This window comes from Acinonyx jubatus, chromosome B2 (assembly GCF_027475565.1).
Source record: "Acinonyx jubatus isolate Ajub_Pintada_27869175 chromosome B2, VMU_Ajub_asm_v1.0, whole genome shotgun sequence".
In the NCBI taxonomy this organism is placed as follows: domain Eukaryota; kingdom Metazoa; phylum Chordata; class Mammalia; order Carnivora; family Felidae; genus Acinonyx; species Acinonyx jubatus.
The window spans coordinates 46,124,873-46,147,208 of NC_069385.1; the positions used below are offsets into that span (position 1 = coordinate 46,124,873).

Genomic DNA, 22,336 nt, shown 5'->3' on the forward strand with positions numbered 1-22,336 from the left:
TTTAGCCTCTACTACAAAGCTGTAATCACCAAGACAGCATGGTACTGGCACAAAAACAGACACATAGACCAATTGAATAGAGTAGAGGCTCCAGAATTGGACCCACAAATGTATGGCAAACTAATGTTTAACAAAGCAGGAAAGAGTATCCAATGGAAAAAAGACAGTCTCTTTAACAAATGGTGCTGGGAGAACTGGACAGCAACATGCAGACGAATGAAACTAGACCACTTTCTTACACCATTTACAAAAATAAGCTCAAAATGGATGAAGGACCTGAATGTGAGACAGGAAACCATCAAAACCCTAGAGAAGAAAGCAGGAAAAAACCTCTTTGACCTCAGCCGCAGCAATTTCTTACTTGACACATCTCCAAAGGCAAGGGAATTAAAAGCAAAAATGAACTATTGGGACCTCGTGAAGATAAAAAGCTTCTGCACTGCAAAGGAAACAATCAACAAAACTAAAAGGCAACTGACAGAATGGGAAAAGATATTTGCAAATGACATATCGGACAAAGGACTAGTATCCAAAAATCTATAAAGAGCTCACCAAACTCCATACCTGAAAAACAAATAATCCAGTGAAGAAATGGGCAGAAGACATGAATAGACACTTCTCTAAAGAAGACATCCAGATGGCCAACAGGCACATGAAAAGATGATCAACGTCACTCCTCATCAGGGAAATACAAATCAAAACCACACTCAGATATCACCTCACGCCAGTCAGAGTGGCTAAAATGAACAAATCAGGAGACTATAGATGCTAGAGAGGATGCGGAGAAACAGGAACCCTCTTGCACTGTTGGTGGGAATGAAAACTGGTGCAGCCACTCTGGAAACAGTGTGGATGTTCCTCAAAAATTAAAAATAGATCTATCTTATGACTGCTAGGAATTTACCCAAGGGATACTGCTGGGAATTTACAGGAGTGCTGATGCATAGGGGCACTTGTACCCCAATGTTTACAGCAGCACTCTCAACAATAGCCAAATTATGGAAAGAGCCTAAATGTCCATCAACTGATGAATGGATAAAGAAATTATGGTTTACATATATAATGGAATACTACTTGGCAATGAGAAAGAATGAAATCTGGCCTTTTGTAGCAATGTGGATGCAACTGGAGAGTGTTATGCTAAGTGAAATAAGTCATACAGAGAAAGACAGATACCGTATGTTTTCACTCTTATGTGGATCCTGAGAAACTTAACAGAAGACCATGGGGGAGGGGAAGGGGAAAAAAAAAGTTAGAGAGGGAGGGAGGCAAACCATAAGAGACTCTTAAAAACTGAGAACAAACTGAGGGTTGATGGGGGGTGGGAGGGAGGGGAAAGTGGGTGATGGGCATTGAGGAGGGCACCTGTTGGGATGAGCACTGGGTGTTGTATGGAAACCAATTTGACAATAAATTTCATATTTAAAAAAAAAGAACTCTTGAAAACAGTCAAAAGTTTACAAGGAAAACTTTTAAATAGGAAAGGGCTAAAATGTGGTGGGCTTTAAACAGCATAATTTACCCTTGCCCAACTCCCTCCCCACTCTGGCAGCAGTCTTTTTTACATTTTTTTTAAAATGTTTATTTATTTTTGAGAGAGACAGAGACAGAGTTGAGCAGGGGAGGGGCAGAGAGAAAGGGAGACAGAATCCGGAGCAGCCTCCAGGCTCTGAGCAAGCTGTCAGCACAGAGCCTGAGGTGGGGCTCAAACCCACAAAACGACAGATCATGACCTGAGCTGAAGTCAGAGGTTTCAGCTGAGCCAACTGAGCCACCCAGGCACTCCCTGGCAACAGTCTTGAAGAAGAAAGCTAGAGCTCCCACTGTGAGTTCCTGGTTCTAAAAATAGAGCTAAAGAGACATGTTTCCGAGAAATTGTGTCTGTCCGTTTTGATCTGTGTGAGTGCTGCCTGCAGGACTGATGCAGGGGGCTTGACTTTGTTTTGTCTAACTAGGAACTCCTCATTAAGACCAGCAGCTAAATTCTCATCAAAATCCATGGAGGACAGAAGGCAATGAGATTTATATTTAATCTGCTGAAAAAAAAAAAAAGCTGTCAACTAAGAATTCTATATCCTGCAAGAATTCTATATCATGTAAAACTATCCTTCAAAATAATCAAAGAGTAAAAGATTCCCTGTACAACAAAAGCTGAGAAAATTCGTCACTAGTAGATTTGCTTTACAAAAGTAACTAAAACTGAAAGCACAGTAAACAGTAACTCAAAACCAGAAGAAAAAAAAACACTGCTAAAAATAACTATATAGGTTAATATAAAAGGTAGTAGTTTTGATTTGTAATTTTTCTTTTTTTTCTATAGGATTTAAAAAATAAATAAAGTAATAATTATAAGTCGATGTTAACTGGCATACAATGTACAATGTTATTTTTGACAATAGCAACTTAAAGGAGGTAGGACAGTAATATACAGGAGCAAAGTTTTTTCGTAAGATTGAGATTAAATTGGTATTAATTTAAACAAGGTTATTGTAAGTTTAAGATGTTAACTGTACTCCCTGGATTAATCATTAAGAAAATAACTAGAAAATATACAGAAAAGGAGATGAGAAAGGAATCAATACCATATCTTACCACAAAAAATCAAACACAAAAGAAGGCAATAAGGAATTGAGAAGCAAAAAAGATATAAAACATACAGAACACAATAAAATGGCAGAAGTCCTTCCTTGTCAGTATTTATGCTGATTACAAATGGATTAAAGCCTTCAATTAGAAGGCAGTGACTGGCAGAATACATTTTTAAAAAACCCAAAAATAAACAAGCAACAATCTATAAGCCATCTATAATAAACTTTACAAGATACTCACTTTAGATTTAAAGGCACAAAGAGGCTGAAAGTGAAAGGATGGAATCAGATAAATACTAATTATACTAGTATCAGATAAACAGACGTCAAGTTAAAAATTATTTTAAGGTGGGGTACCTGGGTGGCTCAGTTGGTTAAGCCACTGACTCTTGATTTCAGCTCAGATCATGATCCTATGGTTCATGGGTTCGAGCCCCAAGTCTGGCTCTGCACTGACAATGTGGGGCCTGCTTGGGATTCTCTCCTCTCTGCCCCTCCCCCCTGCTCGCTCACTCTCTCTCTTAAAATAAATAAACTTTAAAAAAAGTTATTTTAAGAGACAAACACGAATACTATATATTGATAAAAAAAAAATCAATCCATAATGAAGGTATAACACTTAAAACTTATAAAACCTAACAACACAGCAAAGTATACAAAGCAAAAATGGTTACACCTGAAGGAAGAAATACACAGTTGAACAATCATAGTTAGAAACTTCAATACACTGTTTTCAGTAATGGATAGAACACCTAGATAGATGATCAGCAAAAAAACAGAGAACTTCAACAAGACTATAAACCAACTAAATATAAAAGACACCTATACAGCATTCAACTAAGTAACAGCAAAATATATATTCTTCTCAAGTGCACATTAAACATTCCTCAGGATATACTGTATGTTAGATCACAAAGACTACCAATGAACAAGTCAAAAAAGAAATCCAGGAACAAATTTCACCTAAATACCATCAAAAAAATAATAAAATACTTAGGAATAAATTTAATCAGTTCTGTACCCTGAAAACAGATTCATATGCAATTGCAAGGAACCCTCTATAGCTAAAACAACCTTAACCAAAAAAAGAAAATTGAAGGACTCACGTGTTCTCGTTTCAAAATCTACCACAAAGGTACTGAAATCAAAACAGTATGGTACTGGCAAAAGGACAGATGTATATATCAATGGAACAGAATTAATCTAGAAATGAACCCACACATGTATAGTCAACTCATTTACAACAAAGGTGTCAAGACTGTTCAATGGGGAAAGAATATTTTGTTCAACAAATCATGCTGGGATAAGTGAATGCCCAAATGCAACTCATATCATATAAAAAAAAAAAATAACTCAAAATGGATCAAAGATGTAAATATAAGAGCAAGGACTGTAAGATTCTTAGAAGAGAACATAATGGCAAATATTCACAACCTTAAATTTGGCAATGGTTTCTTACATACAACACCAAATGCATAAGCAACAAAAGGAAAAAACAGATACATTGGATTTCATCAATTTAAAAAACTTTTGTGAATCAATGGACACTATCAAGAGAGTAAAGACAACCCAGAAAATGCAAAACAAAACAAAACAAAACAAACTGTAAATCATTTACCTGATAACAATCTATTCAGAATATATGAAGAAATCTTTTTTTTTAATGTTTATTTATTTTTGAGAGAGAGAGAGACAGAGCGCGAGCAGGGGAGGGGCAGGGAGAGAGGGAGACACAGAATCCGAAGCAGGCTCCAGGCTCTGAGCTGTCATCACAGAGCCTGATGCGGGGCTCGAACTCATGAACCGTGATATCATGACCTGAGCCTAAGTTGGACACAACTGACTGAACCACCCAGGCACCCCTATGAAGAATTCTTGTAACACAACAAAGAGACAAATAACTAAATTTAAAAAAATATTCAAAAGACTTAATAAACATTCTCCAAAGAAAATATACATATGGCCAACAAACCTATGAAAAGATGTTCAATGCAAATCAAAGCAAAATGAGATACTGCCTTACAGCCTTAAATCAGAATCAGAATAACAGATAACAAGTGCTGATGAGAATATGGAAAACCTGAAACTCTCATACATTGCTGGTGGGAATGTAAAATGGTACTGCTGCTATGGAAAACAGTTTGGTGATTCTTAAACAGTTAAAGATAGAATTACCATACAACCCAGCAATTCTATTCATAGGTATATACCTAAAAAGAATGAATGTTCATAGGAATACTATATAATCAAAAGATGGGGGAAAAACCCCAAATGACCATCAACTGATGAATAAGGGAACAAAATACAATAGAATATTATTCAGCCACAAAAATAATGAAGTACTGATACATGCTATAATATGGATGAACCTTGAAAACAATATGCTAAGTGAAAGAAGCCAGATACAAAAGGTCACACGACGTATGATTCCATTTTTATGAAATATCCAGAATAGCCAAATCCACAGAAACAGCGGATTAGTGATTTCCCAGAGCTGAGGCTGTGAGGAAATAGGATATGACAGCTTAATGGGTAATGCAGTTTCTGCTTGGGGTGTTAAAAGTTCTGGAACTAAATAACTGTGATAGGTACAAAACACTGCTTAATGCCAGTGAGCTGTATATTTTAAAACAGTCAAAATGGTAAATTTTGTTATATTATCTTTTATCATATATAAAAACAAAATCTGTTCTACATGTCTTCCTATAGTCTTTGAAACCTCCTAAAACCGTAACACATTTAGAAATAAAATAATTATATTGACGTTTTATATCAGGGATTGAGAAACTTTTTAAATGAATATTTTAGGCTTTGCACACCTTTCTCTGTAGTGACTATTCAACTGTGCTGATGTAGCATGAAAGCAACCATAGATATTAAGTAAGCAAATGGGAATGACTATGTTAGAATAAAATTTAATTTACAAAACAGGAAGCAGGCCAGATTTGGCCTGAGGACTGCAGTTGTCCAAGCTCTGTTGTATACTACTCTTCTTTAACTATATTAATAGGGTTATTATATAAATTAAAGTTGAACTAAATTAAAACAACAAATGTGTCAGTATATGAAGTCTATAGTAGTAAGAAGTTTACATTTACCGAGAGGTTTATGTTTACTGAAAAGTTATATTTACTGATATCAAATGAAGTAAAGTAAAACAAATTAAAACTCAAACAGAATTGATAAAACCATTAACAGAAGTTTTACATTTACTTATCAACTAAAATGTGAACTTCAATGTGAACAACAGATAATCCATAATCTTTTTTAAGCTAATAACTTTCATCCTTTGGCCCAACTAAAGTGTATGCATCTGGGTAGCTAAATTGACATAATTTCTTTTTCACTATCTTTCTCAATTTTTTAATGAAACTGAAACTTACTTTTTAAGCCTATTCTTTTTCTGAAATTTATTATGTTTATAACTATTTAGCTGGGTGCTTTTGTTCTCCTTTAGAGCTTTATTTTTTTGTTTTGTTTTGTTTCTTTGGTCATGATTAAAATTTCCTTAAACATTTAAAGGAATCAGAATTAAGAAATGCTTACACATTATTTCATAAACCATTACCAACTTGAAATACTAACAAATAAGAAAATGAGACAGCAAAAGTAAAAAGAAACAAAGTGCTCAATTAATCTACAAATCCTATAATCAGGCCAGAAAAATCTCAAATTGAAAATTTAAGAGATACTTTTAACAGTATGAAATTCAAAATAACTCTGATATTGAACTCTAAATCAGTATTTTATTTTATAGCTCAGCTAAATTCTCCAACACTTTGGAACATTAACTTTGAACAAGCCCAAAGTTAATGACATAGCAAGTGGTTCAGTGGCCTGTACATAATAAATATTCGATGTTATTGAGTGAAATGCTGAGAAATCACTCTATTCATGGAAAGTTACTCTCTCTAAAAGAATAAAATATCTTTTGCAAACTAGTATCTAAAGTTTATTCTTCCTATTCAATTTTTCAGCTTGGAGAGAATGACTAATAGCACAGAAATGACAAAATTTTTCCTTTCAACCATCTCAACTAGTTTTTTTCTTTTTCACTACTTGCCAGTGACAATTAGCCTAAAAAAAGATCTTTTTAGTGATAGGTAGCCAGGATGAATAAAGGAATTTAACTTTCAAATAATTTTATGAAATTTCTGTAAAGGATTTAGAATAATTGCTTTTTAAAAAAAACGTGTAATGTATTTGAAAAAGAAACCACTAGATAAATCGTTTAAGTAAAATTCTAACTCTGAAAGAAAAATCTCTTATGATCTTTGTTCTCTGAACATTTCAAAATCAAATATAAAAACCTGATATCCTAAATACATCATCTGTTCATGCACTAAAGATTCCATGCTTTAGCAAAACTTAAATTTTTATTGTAGTGCAACTACTTATATCCTCATTTTATAGAATTATTTCAGCACAGTAAGCATCAAGCACACGATGAACACTGTTAAGTATTGCTTAAGAAAAAATAAAGATGGATACGATAAAAGTAGAAACATTTTTAATCTACTTTCAAGCTATTACTCTTGGTACAGCTAAACAGAAGCCAAATTTAAAAGCATCACTGAAGAACGTAATTGTGTATACAGAAATATACTGCAGAATATAATTTTTTTCCCAAAACTAGTATTCATTTGTGATAAAGTACTTACTCTAAAAGAGGTGGAAGTATTTCACAATTCAAAACAAAATCTCTGCATTCGGCATTGTCACCAGCAATATTGCCAAGTGCCCAAACAGCCTTAGAAAAATGAGAAAGAGATACCCTGTTACAACAATATCTTAAATAAGATGCTTTCTCTTACAAATAAGATTTTAGTACAGAATGAACAAAGTAATAGCTTCCAAGATGTTTAAAAAAACAAAACATTCTAGATGGACAGTAAGAAAAGTTTAAAAGTGCCATTTACTAATATTTTTAGTCAAACTCAAGGATTGGGCATTAAACAATTTTTTCATTACATACTAGTGAAATGTTTATTCTGTTCAACAAAGAGACTGTCTACTCCAAATCTACATGGGTTCAGATAAGATATATTAATTTAGTGAATTATTTAATTACTTATACTAGAGGTTTGCTCTTATGCCAAGGAATCCACTCACTGGGAAGGGACTGATTTGTAAAAAAAAGGGAAGGAGACACAAAACACAGAAAAGTGAGGTAAAGCTAATATAAGAATTGGCTTGGGATTGATCTTTGAAAATAAGTTTAGAATTAGTCCAGGTTCATCATAATTTTTTTAAATAATTGGAAATAAAGATTCACTTATTAAACTTCAATTAAATGATAAATTCTACAAATACAAATCATCATTTCATTATATTCTTATTCAAATTTTTCAAGTAAGTACACAAGTAGACATAAGTTACGTTTTTCAATTGACAAAGTTTTAACATTTAAAACATGAGTTAATATTTTTAACATCAACTCTAGACCTAAGTTTATTTTCTATTTTTTTTATATGTATATTTTTTAACGTTTATTTATTTTTGAGACAGAGACAGCATGAACGGGGGAGGGTCAGAGAGGGAGGGAGACACAGAATCTGAAACAGGCTCCAGGCTCTGAGCGGTCAGCACAGAGCCCGACGCGGGGCTCGAACTCATGGACCGCGAGATCATGACCTGAGCCGAAGTCGGATGCTTAACCGACTGAGCCACCCGGGCACCCCTATTTTCTGTTTTTTTAAGAAAAACCTTCTATAAGGGGCACTGGGTGGCTCAATCGGTTAAGTGTCCAACTCTTGATCTTGGCTCAGGTCATGATCTCATGGCTCATGAGTTCAACCCCTGCGTTGGGGCTCTGTGTTGGCATTGCAGAGCCTGCTTGGGATTCTCTCTCTCTCCCTCTCCCTCTAACCCTCCCCATCTGTCTCACTCTGAAAATAAATAAAATAAACTTAAAAAAAAAAAAAGAAAGATCTTTTATGAGATAGGTGCTTTAACCAAGTAAGCCATATATAGCTACCTTAAGAAAACTCTTTTAAATTAATGATATTTTTCACCCTGTGGAATCGATATCCTATTGGTGGGGAAATCAATACATATAACTTTTTTGGAGGTCAACTTTGAAATATGTAATAAGAACTTAAAATTTTTTCTTTTACCATAATTAAGTCATTTTTCCTAATGAAATAATCAAGAGACAGATAAAGATTGATATATAATGTTCCTCACATATCAGTAACATTAATAAGCTAGAAATAACACGATGTATAATATAACTGAGGGATAGATAACAAATTATGGTATATATCTGACTAGATAATGAGTAATCAATAAATCTTCTTGGAAGAATAATTAATGTCATTAGAAAAGGCTCCTAATATCAATGCTATGTGGGGGGAAAAACCCCATATACTGTATATATAAAACTAAACAGATGAATGGACAACAGATAAATTTGCCATAAAAACAGTTTAAAACAAAAATACCACATTTTATTTTCTTTTGTTGGTACAAATCATATGTGATTAAAATTTCCCTCTTACAACAACTATGAGAATTTATTTATGTTTATTTTAAAACAGTTCTATTAAAAATAATGTGATATTTAAAAAACAACAACAACAACAACAAAATAACCTATGGACAAGCAAAGAATGAGGAGTCAGACCAGCCCAGGTTTAAAACCTGGTTCAGCCATTCACTGTGACTTTGGGTAAATTACTAACTTTCTGGGTCTCAGTATGCTCTGTTATACATGGGAATAGTAATTTTTGATAGTTGAGATCATACTTACAGAGAACCCAGGATTATGCCTGAGACAGTGCATTCTACTTTCATTCTAATTTGACACCAAATAGAAATTACTGTGTTTTAAGAAATGAAATGCACATGCAACTCTCAAGAAAACATGAAAATCTAGTAAACATAACCATTCATATTAGAAACATATACCTGTTCTTGCACATCTTCATGTTCTGAATTAAGAAGTTTGATAAAAATTGGAACAGCTCCAGTTTCAATCACTACCTTGGTATGCAGAAAAGTTCCAGATGCTATATTAGTTAATGCCCATGCAGCTTCAAACTAAGGAAAAATAGAAGTAGAATAAGTGAGAGCACCAAAGAAATGTCAAAAAGAAAGGAAAGAGGGAGAGTAAAGACTTAGCTGAACAACCTGGAAGACTGATTTACAACTAGTAAAATTAATCAGATTTCATAAATAAAAATTCTTAATTTTAAAAAAGGACTCAATCTGGGGCGCCTGGGTAGCTCAGTCGGTTGAGCGTCAAACTTAGGCTCAGGTCATGATCTCAAGGTTTGTGAGTTTGTGCCCCACAGCAGGCTCTGTGCTGACAGCTCAGAGCCCATTTCAGATCCTCTGTCATCCTTTCTGCCCCTCCCCTGCTCTCTCTCTCAAAACTAAATAATAAAAACATTAAAAAAAAAAGACTCAATCTGGAAAAATAAGAACTGAAAAAAATATAATGAAAATGTATAAAATCATGAACAATAAATGAACACATCTGAAATTATAATTCACAAAACTAATGTTTAGTATTAAAGAGTCAGGTATTCTAACAGAAGCAATGCTCTTTTGGACAAACCTAACTTTTTATAATTAGTAAATTATATTGATTAGTTGTTTTTTTTTTTTTCAAAAAAAAAAAACTTAATCACATAAAAATATTTTAAGAGGTAAAAGAGCTTATACTAAAATGTTACAACCCTAATTAGCTAAGGGTCAAAAAAATTTACCCATTAATATTTTAATTTGAGGTTTTCTAAAACAAAAAATTTATTAAAGGTTGACAGCTACAAAATTTTTATTAAATTAACAATGATTTTATATACTTTTTCCAAAATTGTTTAACAGAACAAACGTTCCTAGGAGAAACCAGCATTGCAAACATGACCAGGGCCAGACAGGTGGCACCACCTCTCCCTTTATTCCTGAATGCTTAAATATATTCAGTACTGTAGAACTTACTTTCACTAGAAACTTTAATCACATGTTATTTCTGGAAAGAATTAAGAAAGAAAACTTTAGAACTCACTTGTAAAGTACAATTTTCATTTCTTTCAAGAAATTTCACAAATCTCTGTACAACTCCTGGTTTCTGTATAACCTGATCAATTGGTGGATTAGGTTCTAAAAATTAAAAAGAATTAAGTTATTACATGACACAAAAAGACAATAATCTGGTCCCAGTGTCAATTAACAGGACGCACAAAATAACTTTCCTAGGTTTCACTGACCAAGTTTAAAAGCCTCAGGTATATGTAATTGAAGTAAATAAATGTTCTCCTAATTGCAATGTTTACTGCAAAGCAAATTCTTTTACATTGACCACAGTAAGACAAATCCTAAAACATTTCCTATACAAATATTTAAATTTATAAGTTGAAGGCTATTTCAAATGTCACCTTCACAACATGGAGTATTTCAGTCTAACATTCGAAACACCAACTGAAAGATAATGTTCCCTCTAATTCTTTATAAGCATACTCCACTTTCCAGGGATGTCCCCTTCCCTGTCAACCATTGTCTAATGCTTTCCAGTCAAGTTATATTCCATTTTGTCAGAGTATAATCCATTATTTACAGAAATGCTACTGAACTATTAGTATTCTTCATAAATTTTCATGAAATGCAGAGGACTTTTGAGAACCACAAAATCTCTAGGAAATTTTCAAACAAAGATACGCAAAAATAAAACCAAGATATTTTAGCGATTGGCAATCTAAGTACCAAAAAGTCTTTCTTCTCCCTTGGTTTCAACAAAAAGTATATTCTTATGGTTCCCCAGCAACTTCTCGGTTAGTGTTCCTTATTTATCAGTCAGTATAGCATAAGACTCTTGAGCTCCAGGTTTTGAGTGAGTTCAAGCACCATGCTGGGTGTGGTGCCTACTTAAAAAAAAAAATTAATTAATTAACTTTATTAAAAAAATAGATATTTTTTTAAAAGTTTTTTATTTTGAGAGAGAAAGAGAGAGCGTGTGTGTGCACAAGCAGGGGAGGGGAAGACAGAGAAGGAGAGAGAGAGAATCCCAAGCAGGCTCTGCGCTATCACTGTGTAGCCTGACATAGGGCTTAAACTCACTAACTGTGAGATCATGACATGAGCCAAAATCAAGAGTTGGACGCTTACTCGACTGAGCCATCCAGGGACCCCCTCCAAAAATATATCTTATTTAAAAGTACATTTTAAAGAAAAATTAAGATGTACAAAGAAGAGTGCCTTTAAAAAAAAACCAATAAATAAAATTCTAGTGCAGAATCTTGTAATATCAAATAAGCATACTGAAATGGGTGATGGGTTAAGGAGCGCACTTGTTATGATGAGCACTGGAGGTTATATGCAAGCAATGAATTACTAAATTCTACTTCTGCAACCAATATACACTATATGTTAACTAACTAGAATTTAAATAAAAATTTGGAGGGAAAAAAAAGTGACATCAATTTTAAATCGTATCATTACAAGTTCAGTTCATTATCCATTAGCATTAGCAAATTTTAAAGCTTATTTTATCATGTTGATCTAGGAAAAGTAATGACCCATAGCCTTCTTTTATTAAATGATTAAATTTTCTGGTTTTATAAGATAAATGTACTAAATTAAATTGCTTATTAAAAATCAATTCATAAAATAATAATTCTTGCCTTTAGAAAGCAGCTTTCTAAATTTCTGTGTTGCTGTAAGCTGTTGATCAGCGTTATTAGAAAAAATCATCTGAACCATATCTGTGGTGATAACTTCTTCCTAAAACACAGAAAATATAATTTATCATTTACATATTTTATATGAATAATATTTGTTGTATCCACTACCTCCAAAATATTATTGAAGTATAATCTGAAATATATTTTTGTAATATCTACCTCTGGAATAGGTACAGTGGAACTGATATCTGGATCCTGGATTGGACTTTCTAGCATAGATTCATCATTTCTGGGCAAAGAGACATTTCTGCGTTTGAACAGCTGTAATAAAGAACAAACACATTATACATAAAACACTGAATTCCCATAGAATTATATTTTTCATTTAAGTGTACAAAACAAACTAATAATCTTATCATTTAAAATTCCAAATATTTTCGGTGTTTCTCAATCACTATGCCATGAAGACCTTAATAATCTTTGAGAAGTTAAACTTTCCAAGCTAGGTTAGCCTCTATCCTGCAGATTGCTCTAAGTCATTCTTAATTTCAGATCTTTTACCAATGGCGGGTCCCTTCAGTGCAGTACATATTTATGTTTTATAGTACTTGTAAAAGCACATATGGTCACACTAGTGTATGAGATGTCTAAAAATTTTTCAAAAATTTTTCCAAGAAATCTTAATAAAAAACCAAATTAGTTACCTGAGAAAAATAATGTGGCATATTAACACACTTAGTATATCAGATTAATAAGGAATAGAGAACAACTCTCAGGAAAGATGGCCCTATCCTTATTATTTCAGAAGTGAAAAAAAAAATAAAGAAAAAAAGATAACAGAAATAAAGCATAGAGAAGTCACTGAGTAGGATGCATAGATACATTTCCTACATCAAAATAGAGAGGAAAATTTCTGGTATCATATTCTTTTTGATAGCTAAATAATTACCACTCTTCTTCAGCCAGTATAGTTCTTTCTAATCATTCACTCAACAGATTTTTTTAAATTTTTTTTTGAGTTCCTACTATAATATAGTTAGGACTGTGCTAGATAATACAGATAGGGAGATGACAAATCATATTTATAAAACAGGGTCTTTCTCTACTTTCTTCATTGCTAGCCCTTTCTGCACATTAGTTTTAATTTACGCATGTGAAGACTATACCCTCTTAATTACTTATAAATATTTCTAAACTTAAGTACAACTTGGAATGAAAAGCATTGAGAGGCACTCTTTCTAATGATGCTTCTATTCCTTATGTCACATATACAAAGTTCAGAACAGAGAAGTCTTAGAGATCTAGCTGGCTGATGAGACTACAGAAGGAACAGTATGATCAGCATAGGAAGATGACTACAATTAACTTAAAAGCAAGAACTGTGAAAACCACAAAGCAACAAATGAATACAATATTTTTTGGGGAAGAATTTTACAATGACAAACAGAAGTGATCTAAAAAGGCTTAAGGGTAAAAAATCCTTAGCACTGGGATAAAATATAATTAACAGAAAAGTTTTATCAATAGAACAGAAAAGCTGTTCCTCTCAATGATTAAAAATAGTACAGGTTTCTGATTCATGAATTACTCCTGGAGTCTAACAAATTAAAGGACAGGCTTATATTCAATTTCCTAAAACACTTTTTCATTTAAAATTATCTAAAAATAAGCAATAATAACGCAACTTCTAAAATCTATACAGTTTTGTGATAAACAGAATTAAATATTTTGAAAGACCTACCTGTTCTTCCCTTTTTTGTTTTCGAAGCTGTATTCCTTCTTCTTCTCTTCGTCTGCGCATCTCTTGGGGGTTTAGGGCTTTGTTCTTATAACTTTTCATTCTATAGTTATCTTTCCCTGGACTAGCCATGGCATCTTAAGGTTAGGAGAGAAGAAAACAGATACTTGTAACTCTCAAAACAACATGAAATGTTTACTCTAGGGAAACTAAGTTCATGCTTACTGCTTAAATAGAATTACAAAATCCATTCTAAAGATCATGTACAAAGAATACATTCCCTCATTCCCATAACAAAATTGGAGCAAAAGGACCAAATATTTTAAGGACTACACTATCAAACAAATAATAGATTTTGGTCTAAATACAGATAAAGTCATTACCCTAACTTCACTGGTTTTAAGACGCACTCCACAAAGCCTGCTGTTTTAACCTTTCTGAAGTAGGAAACGTCTTATATTCACTGTCAGCCAGGAAATTATCAATCATGAAATAGTTGGGTAAAAAACTTCTAGGGGTACCTGAGTGGCTCAGTCGGTTAAGCAGCTGACTCTTGATTTTGGCTCAGCTCATGATGTCATGGTTTGTGAGATGGAGCCCCACATCAGGCTCTGCGCTGAAGGGCAAAGCCTGGTTGGAATTCTCTCTCTCTCTTTCTCTCTCTCCCTCTCTCTCTCTCAAAATAAGTAAATAATAATTTTTTTAAAAAAACTTTTTATTTTTTAATGTTTATTTATTTTGAGAGTGGGAGTGTGTGCATGCATAAGCAGGGGAGGAGCAGAGAGAGAGGGAAACACAGAATCCAAAGCAGGTTCCAGGCTCTCAGCTGTCAGCGGAGAGCTAGACGTGGGGCTCGAACCCATGAACCGTAAGATCGTAACTTGAGCCACAGTTGGATCCTTAACCAACTGAACCACCCAGGCGGCTCCAACGACATTTAAAAAAAAAAAAGAATTGAAAAAAAAAACCTCCTAAGTTATGCTCCCAACAAGATCAAGAAATGGCCAGAATGAAATACCTTATTTTCAAGGGAACATGGTATTAGGCTTCAGTAAGCACAGGTCAAATATTTTTGGGGGTCTGGCTTCTTTTATTTACTTAAAGTGCTGCCTTCAGAGCTAAGACTGGGGGCGCCTGGTGGCTCAGTCGGTGGCTCTGCCTCTCCCCTGTTCATGCTCTGTCTCCCCCCGAAAATAAAATAAAATGTTAAAAAAAATTAAAAAAAAAACAAACTAAGGCTGCATGGGTCATGACTTCAGTCATGACTACAATACTAGTTTGCAGTACTATGGTATAATTAGTTTTTTTTAAATGCTGAAATACTTATATATTTTTAAGTAGTTTTATTATAAATGTATTTAAAAACATTAACATTTATATAAACATTTTCTTACAAATGCACTTACAGTATTTTATGTAACATGTTACATTTAAAATAATATAATAATTTTGCTTTCAGAAACCAAAGAGAATATTGTGATCAATTAACACTATGAAGTAAACAGAAGAAAAAGAAGGTTGGCATTTATCTGCTATCTCTGATGTCAAAGGCAGACTAATGAAGTAGCAAATTATACTGTAATTAGTAGAGTAGCTGAAACATATGCATTGAATCCCGTGAAAGCCCAGAAGACCAAGCAGCTAACTGTGCCTCAGGGAGCTCTGAAAATCTTCACAGTTATCTTAAAGGAAGAGCAAGAATTTGCCAGGAAAGAGGATGAAAAGAGAAAGGGAAGGAACAAGCATTTCAAGCAGAGGGAATACATGCAAAGGCACAGTTCTTGCAGAAAACTGGCATAATCACAAAACAGTAAGAAATTAAGTGTGCCTAAACAAGATTCATGGGAGAAAAGGCAGGAGATAAAGCTAGAAATGTAACTAAGAACACCTACGGTTCCTGCAATGAGGTTGAGAAATTTGGATTTGATCCTAAGGAACAGAATTAAAGAAATTAAAGAGAAGATTGTTTTGAACTTTGATGATGAAGACCAGAACTAAATTAATAGTTACACTGGAAATGTAGAAGACTGTTGATTCCAGAAACATTGCAGAAATTGATTCAAAAAGAATAAGAGACCAAATAAATATAAGAAATATGAGGTGAATAAGAAAAAGTTTAGGAAACCCCATGGTTTTTAGCTTGAGCTATTTCAGTACAATGACAAAATAAGCCAAGACAGGGAATACAGATGGTGTATCAGAGGGATGGTTTTGTTTGATTGCTAGCTTGTTGGGGCGCCTGGGTGGCGCAGTCGGTTAAGCGTCCGACGTCAGCCAGGTCACGATCTCGCGGTCCGTGAGTTCAAGCCCTGCGTCAGGCTCTGGGCTGATGGCTCTGGGCTGATGGCTCTGGGCTGATGGCTCTGGGCTGATGGCTCTGGGCTGATGGCTCGGAGCCTGGAGCCTGTTTCCTCTTCTGTGTCTCCCTCTCTCTCTGCCCCTCCCCCATTCATGCTCTGTCTCTCTCTGTCCCAAAAATAAATAAAACGTTGATTGCTAGCTTGTTTTTGAGATGAAAACAATGAACTGTTTTCTTTTTAAAGTTACATACAGTAAAACAAGCACTCCTTTGGTATAAAGTTCTATGAATTTGACAAATGCACAGCATAAAACCATCACAATCAAGATACAAACAGCTCCATGACCCCTAAAAAACTTTGTCATGCTGAGGTGTCTGGGTGGCTCAGTCAGTTGAGCATCCGACTTTGGCTCTGGTCATGATCTCACAGTTCGGTTCGTGGGTTTGAGCCCCAGGTCAGGCTCTGTGCTGACAGCTCAGAGCCTGGAGCCTGCTTCAGATTCTGTGTCTCCTTCTCTCTCTGCCCCTCCCTTCCCCCCCAGAAGTAAATAGACATTAAAAAAACATTTTTTTTAATAAAAAATAAAAAACTTCCTCATGCTGCTCCAATTAGCCCCTCTTCCACCCTTAATACCTGGCAATCACCGACTTGTTCTCTATCTCCACAGTTCTGACTTTTCCTGAATTTCACAGTAAGTGGAATAAAAACAGTGTATAGTCTTGAATTGGCTTCTTTCATTTAGCATAGTGTAGCTATGAGATCCATATTGTTGGCATATATCAATAATTCATTCCTTATTGTTGAGTAGTATTCAATTCCATGCTTATATCACAGTTGCTCGATTTATTAGTTGAAGGACATTTAGGTTGTTTCTAATTTAGTACAATTATGAATAAATGTTATAAATATTCATGTACAGGTTTTTGTGTAAATATGTTTTCATTTCTCTCGGGTAAATATTTAGAAGTAGGACTGATGGATAACATGGTAAGTTTATGCCTCCCATTTTATAAGAAACTGCCAAACAGCAAAGTATTGTACCATTCTGTACTCCCATCAGCAATGTGTAAGAGTTCCTATTGCTCTTTGTTCTGCTACAGGTGGTACTGCCAGAATTTTGTTGTTGTTAATTGTAGCCATTCTAATACACGTATAGCAACTTACATTTTAAATGTGTTCAATTTATAATACTTAGGACACATACAGGAGATTTAGACCTATAGATGGTTAAAAATATGGGTCAAACCTCAGGAAGAATCCTAATTGATAATCCAAGATCATGTAGAGCTATAAAAGAAAGGTGGCCAAGGATTGAAATCTTGAGGATGTTTATCTCTTAGTGGGAAAAGGAACAAAGGACCAAAAAGAAATAGGTCAGAGAAATAAGAGAACCAGAAGAAAGAGGAAAGAGAAGAGAATTCAAAAGACAAGGTTGTATTTAATTTATAGTAGCACTGAAAACAGACCACTTGATTTATTCATTCTTTGATTCATCCAGCAAATCTAAGTGCCTACAATAAGCCAGGTGCCACACAAGGCATCAGATTTGATAATTAGGTCACTGGTAAAGACAGTGAGAGAAATTTCATTAGTGGTGGAGCTAAAAGTAGAATGGAATAGGCTGAGCACTTCAGAATGATTTGAAAGATACTTTGTGCCTCTGAACTTAACACATGTACATCATAGCAATTAAGGTATATTTATACTCGACCAAAATCCTTCTTTAAAATAATTAATGAATTGATTTCAATAATACTGTGTGGACCTACAAATACTTATCATTAGAAACAGCTCAATCTAACTTAATTAATAAAAACAGTGTGCAGCAGTATTCCCTAAGTATTTCATATATAAACATTCTGGCTCATTAATAAGAGGTTTGGCTCTGAGATGAGAAAAAGATGAGTTCACTACAGAACAAACTGGACTTCAACATTAGTTGTTGACTTATGCTCAATAAATATAAAATATTTTAGCAAAATGAAATGTTCATAGTAATAAGCCTCTTAATGTTTATCACCTACACATTAGGCTTTTCGAGGCCATTGGCCTCTAATCTTTTTTTGATCACATATCCTTACGCATGCAAAATATGTTTGTGCAGGGGCGCATGAGTGCCTCAGTCAGTTACACATCAAACTCTTGATTTGGGCTCAGGTCATGATCTCACACTTCATGAGATCAAGCCCCACAACACATCAGGCTAAGACTGCAGAGCGTGCTTGGGATTCTCTCTCCCTCTCCCTCTGCCCCTTTCCCACTTGTGCTCTTCTAAACAAATAAATAAATAAATTTGTGTATTCATCCTCAATGTTTGTTTATTTATATACAAGTATTACTAGCCTAATAATCTCTCCCATTACAAAATTCACAAATAGAAAAAATTTTTATAGAATAGTTTTAAAAGGTAAAGAAACAAGTTCTAGTATTTTCTCCCCACATCTACTTCAGTTACCTTGTGCCTCTCCAGCCTACACACTGGACACTACTTCTAATTAATCATTAATCTAGGTGCCCACATTAAAATCTTTAATATAAATGTTAACCAAATAAAATCTACCCCCAACAACTCATGTATCATTTGTTCCTTTTTCTGGTACTAACTATTTAACACCTGCATCCTCACTGCAATTGCTTTAAAGGAGACATATAGTCCAAGAACAATCTATAAAGGTACCTCACCAGAGAGGATTGTTCCCTTTTATGTAAAATAACTCTAAAGACTACTTCAAAGGTTACCATCTCATACAAGTTACTTTAAATATAAGAAATGCCATTCAGATACTTTGAGACTGCAGAACAGAGATTCTTTCTCTCTCTCTCTCTCCTCCCAGTTATAAGCTTATTTTTCACTCAGCTTTCTGAAAAACTGTTTTGAGGTTGGGCAAGTAATTGCATTTTGAACTTCTTCTAATATATATTAACGGAATTTCTTGTGCCCCTAAAGCCTCCATTTCTACGGGTCTGGATGCGTATTAGTAAAAATATAAGGCTGGTACAAAGGGGTAAGTGTTCGGACTACAGCCCCTATAACCAAACAAGCAGTACTTAAAGAGCTAAAGGATAAGGCTGTTTCTTGTTTACCAAAAAAGAAAATCGCTTACTGAGTGCTGTAATTAAGAGACGTCAAGTCAGACGTAAAATGCTTTTAAAAGCCTAAGAGTAAATGCCGATGTCATATTCTTTTGAAGTATCACTATCTCGTTGCACACCTTTCGAATCCTTCGCCTCTCACGCATTACCGAGGAAACACTTGTTAAATTTTCATCTTGGAACGGAGCTATTAGAAGCATCTATCCCACCCAGTCCCGCGTCGACATCCAGGTGGAGGAGGGAAGCTGGCGGACCGCGAGCGTCCAACAAGTAGGCCCCCGGGGCCACCCGTGCGGTATTCTGGACACTGTGGAACTTCTAATAAGCTGCCGGACCCACACAGACGCTAAGTCCCAGGACTGAATGGCAACATTTGACCAGACCGTGTACCTCCGAGAACGGAGCTACCAAGGCACGGTGAAGCGGCACCGGGCAGGATGAGCTCGGCCGTTTAAGGCTCCTTCCGAGGGCCAGCCCGGCTGGCTGCGAGGATATGTAATCCCCCGCACCGTCGCGTCAGCAAGGAAAAGGTCCGGCTGCCACGCCCCCGCCACCAATGTGTCCCTTAGGGAACCCTGCAAAAAACCCTGGCAGAATGGCCTGGTCCTCAAGCCTTCGCAAGGAAAGGGCTAAATACAGTGACCCCTGGAACCAGAAACCCCCAAAGGGACCAAACCCAACTGGCCTGTATCACTCCCACTTACCCATTAATGTGGCACGATCCGCTGCCCTAACTTCCCAGTCCCCGGTTGCGGCGTCCGCTGCAGGTAACAGTGGGGTCGCCACTCCGCCCCTAGCGTCGAGCTCAGCGACAAGGTTCGCAACTCAAAATGGCGGCTACCTGCGCCCCTTCCCCGAGACCCCGAGACTCGGCTCCCAGAAGCCCTTGCAAGCGGCGACCGCAGCGGCGGTGGCGGCGGCGGCTGCACCGACCGGCAGAGGGGCGGAGAGAAGCGAGCGCAGAGCTCCACCCACCGAAGGAGGAGCCGGTACCTGCGCTGACTCCGGGATTTCAATCGGGCGCGGTAGCTGTGGCAGCAATGAGTTCTACTGCCCTAAGTCTTCTATGGGAGTTCTCATTCATTCACTCATTCGTTCTTTTGGTTTGTTTGTTCAGTCACTCATCCTACAAGATCGTATTGATGGAGAGCCTAATCTGTGCTAGGCACTGTTTTAGATAATTGGAGCTGAAATAGTGTGCACTCTGGAAAAATTCCAACCTCGTGGAGCTTTACTGAGGCTCTCCTTAAGCTTCATTAAACCTCTTCCTATGTCCTGCTGGTTTGTTTCAAGCTTTTCAATTTGCCATATATTTAGAATTTGGATTCTATAATATCTGTGGATTTTTGACCAAAAAATAGTCATTGATACATGAATAATTCCAAATAAAGAACTCTACATTACTATAACACATAAGCTTTGTAATCCACTCTGGAGTTCAACAAACAGTATTGAAAAGATCTGTTTCCAGAAGTGATGCTGGACACAGAGTATAGTAGATAACACATGATAGCTGCCCTGAAGAAGATCCTGTTTTCTATCTCTTGTTCTTTTTGTTTTCTTTTCTGAGAATTTCGTGGTTACCTTTTGGCTCTCTATTGAGATAGATAGATAGATAGATAGATAGATAGATAGATAGATAGATAGATGATAGATAGATACATACATAGATTCTGCTATTGTGTTTTTAATCCCAAGAGCTATTTCCTTTTTGATTCAGGGATTAAATATCTTTTTTTTTTGTCTCTCTGAAGCTATTAATTGTAGTTTCCTTTAAGTATTTTTTTCCTCCTTCATTTGTTGTCTCTGTTTCTTCAGAGTTTTGTTTTTTCCTTTTTCATCATTTGGTTTTCAACTTTACTGCTACAGGCTGTACTCTAATGCCTAGTGATCCTTGAGTATCCATTCATATTTAAGAATGAGACACTAAAGAAAACTATTGTAAATTTGTATAACAGCCCATTGTCTGCTTGCCAATTGTCCTCCCTACAGAGTAATAACCTGGGATATTGGCTGTTTCATTGAAGGACTTTCCTTATCTGTAGGTCTTATCTTTTGGACCAATGATATTCCCTGGAGAAGAATTTTTTAATCTCCTGACTGGAAGACACATATCAGACATCAGAATGTGTTGGGGGAAATGGCTAGGAGCCTCGTAATTCAGTATTTAGCTTTCACTCTTCCCCACTTACAGTCCAACACCTTGACTCCTCCCCGCCCCCCTCCACTTAGCTGTGCATTTCTGACATTATAACCTTGCTGGTTCATTTTTTTCATAAAACCAAACCTGTAGCCTTCTGTCTTGGACGGAAAGATCAGTCAATTGGCAACCTAGTGTTGGAGGAAATCTGGAGATGGTTCTAACTGCTCTTTATTCAGACTTTTCAGCAAAATGTTCCTCTTTTCAGGCCAGTTTTAATATGGTTTTCAGATGTGTCAGGTCTTTAATTTCTGAACATTTCCTGAGTTCTAGTGTATGAAGTGACTTGTTTTTGTTGACTTCTCTTCTTATCCAAGTTAGTTTCTACTCATCTATCCTTTTCGTAGCTTTCAAATTTTGTTAAAATCTCATCAGCATTTTTTTTGTTTTTTGTTTTTAGTCTTCTGTCATTTTAGTAGATTTCGAGAGGCAGGGAATATAAATGTACATGTCCAATCTGCCATATTTAACTACAAAACCCTAAGCATACTGTACATCATCAGGTTTTGCCACTCTCCTATGTAAATATTAAAATAGTTTTCTCCAAGAGCCTACATGATTTGGCCCCTGTCTACAACTCTGACCTTATATAGTAACCACTCTTCCTTCGAGAACATTCTGCTCAAGTCACAAAATGTTGTTTTTGCTCCAATCTTAGAGCCTTTGCTCTAATTATTTTCTTTGCCTGGAATGTTCTTCCTCCTGTTGGTGCAAAGTTTATCACAACACTCACCTTCTCAGAGAGACCTTTTCTAACTACATTAGTCCTCTCTATAAATAACTCAGTTTTATTT

General features: G+C 35.5%; 1 protein-coding gene across 2 annotated transcripts in view; it reads right to left on the reverse strand.

Moving 5' to 3' along the window:
* The window catches only part of KPNA5 (karyopherin subunit alpha 5), a 40,509-nt gene extending 20,232 nt beyond the window's left edge, over positions 1-20,277 (reverse strand). The window contains exons 1-7 of one of the 2 annotated variants that reach the window (XM_015064679.3): positions 20,047-20,277; positions 13,953-14,086; positions 12,431-12,532; positions 12,212-12,311; positions 10,600-10,694; positions 9,498-9,629; positions 7,250-7,338 (exon numbers count right to left, since the gene is read on the reverse strand). In XM_015064679.3, the coding sequence (XP_014920165.1) occupies positions 7,250-7,338; positions 9,498-9,629; positions 10,600-10,694; positions 12,212-12,311; positions 12,431-12,532; positions 13,953-14,086; positions 20,047-20,050 (656 nt within the window). In that variant the 5' untranslated portion in view covers positions 20,051-20,277. Of the gene's footprint in view, positions 1-7,249; positions 7,339-9,497; positions 9,630-10,599; positions 10,695-12,211; positions 12,312-12,430; positions 12,533-13,952; positions 14,087-19,353; positions 20,007-20,046 lie in introns of those variants that run through there. The other variant, XM_027057032.2, reaches the window with a different exon arrangement.
* Positions 20,278-22,336: the final 2,059 nt, after the last annotated feature.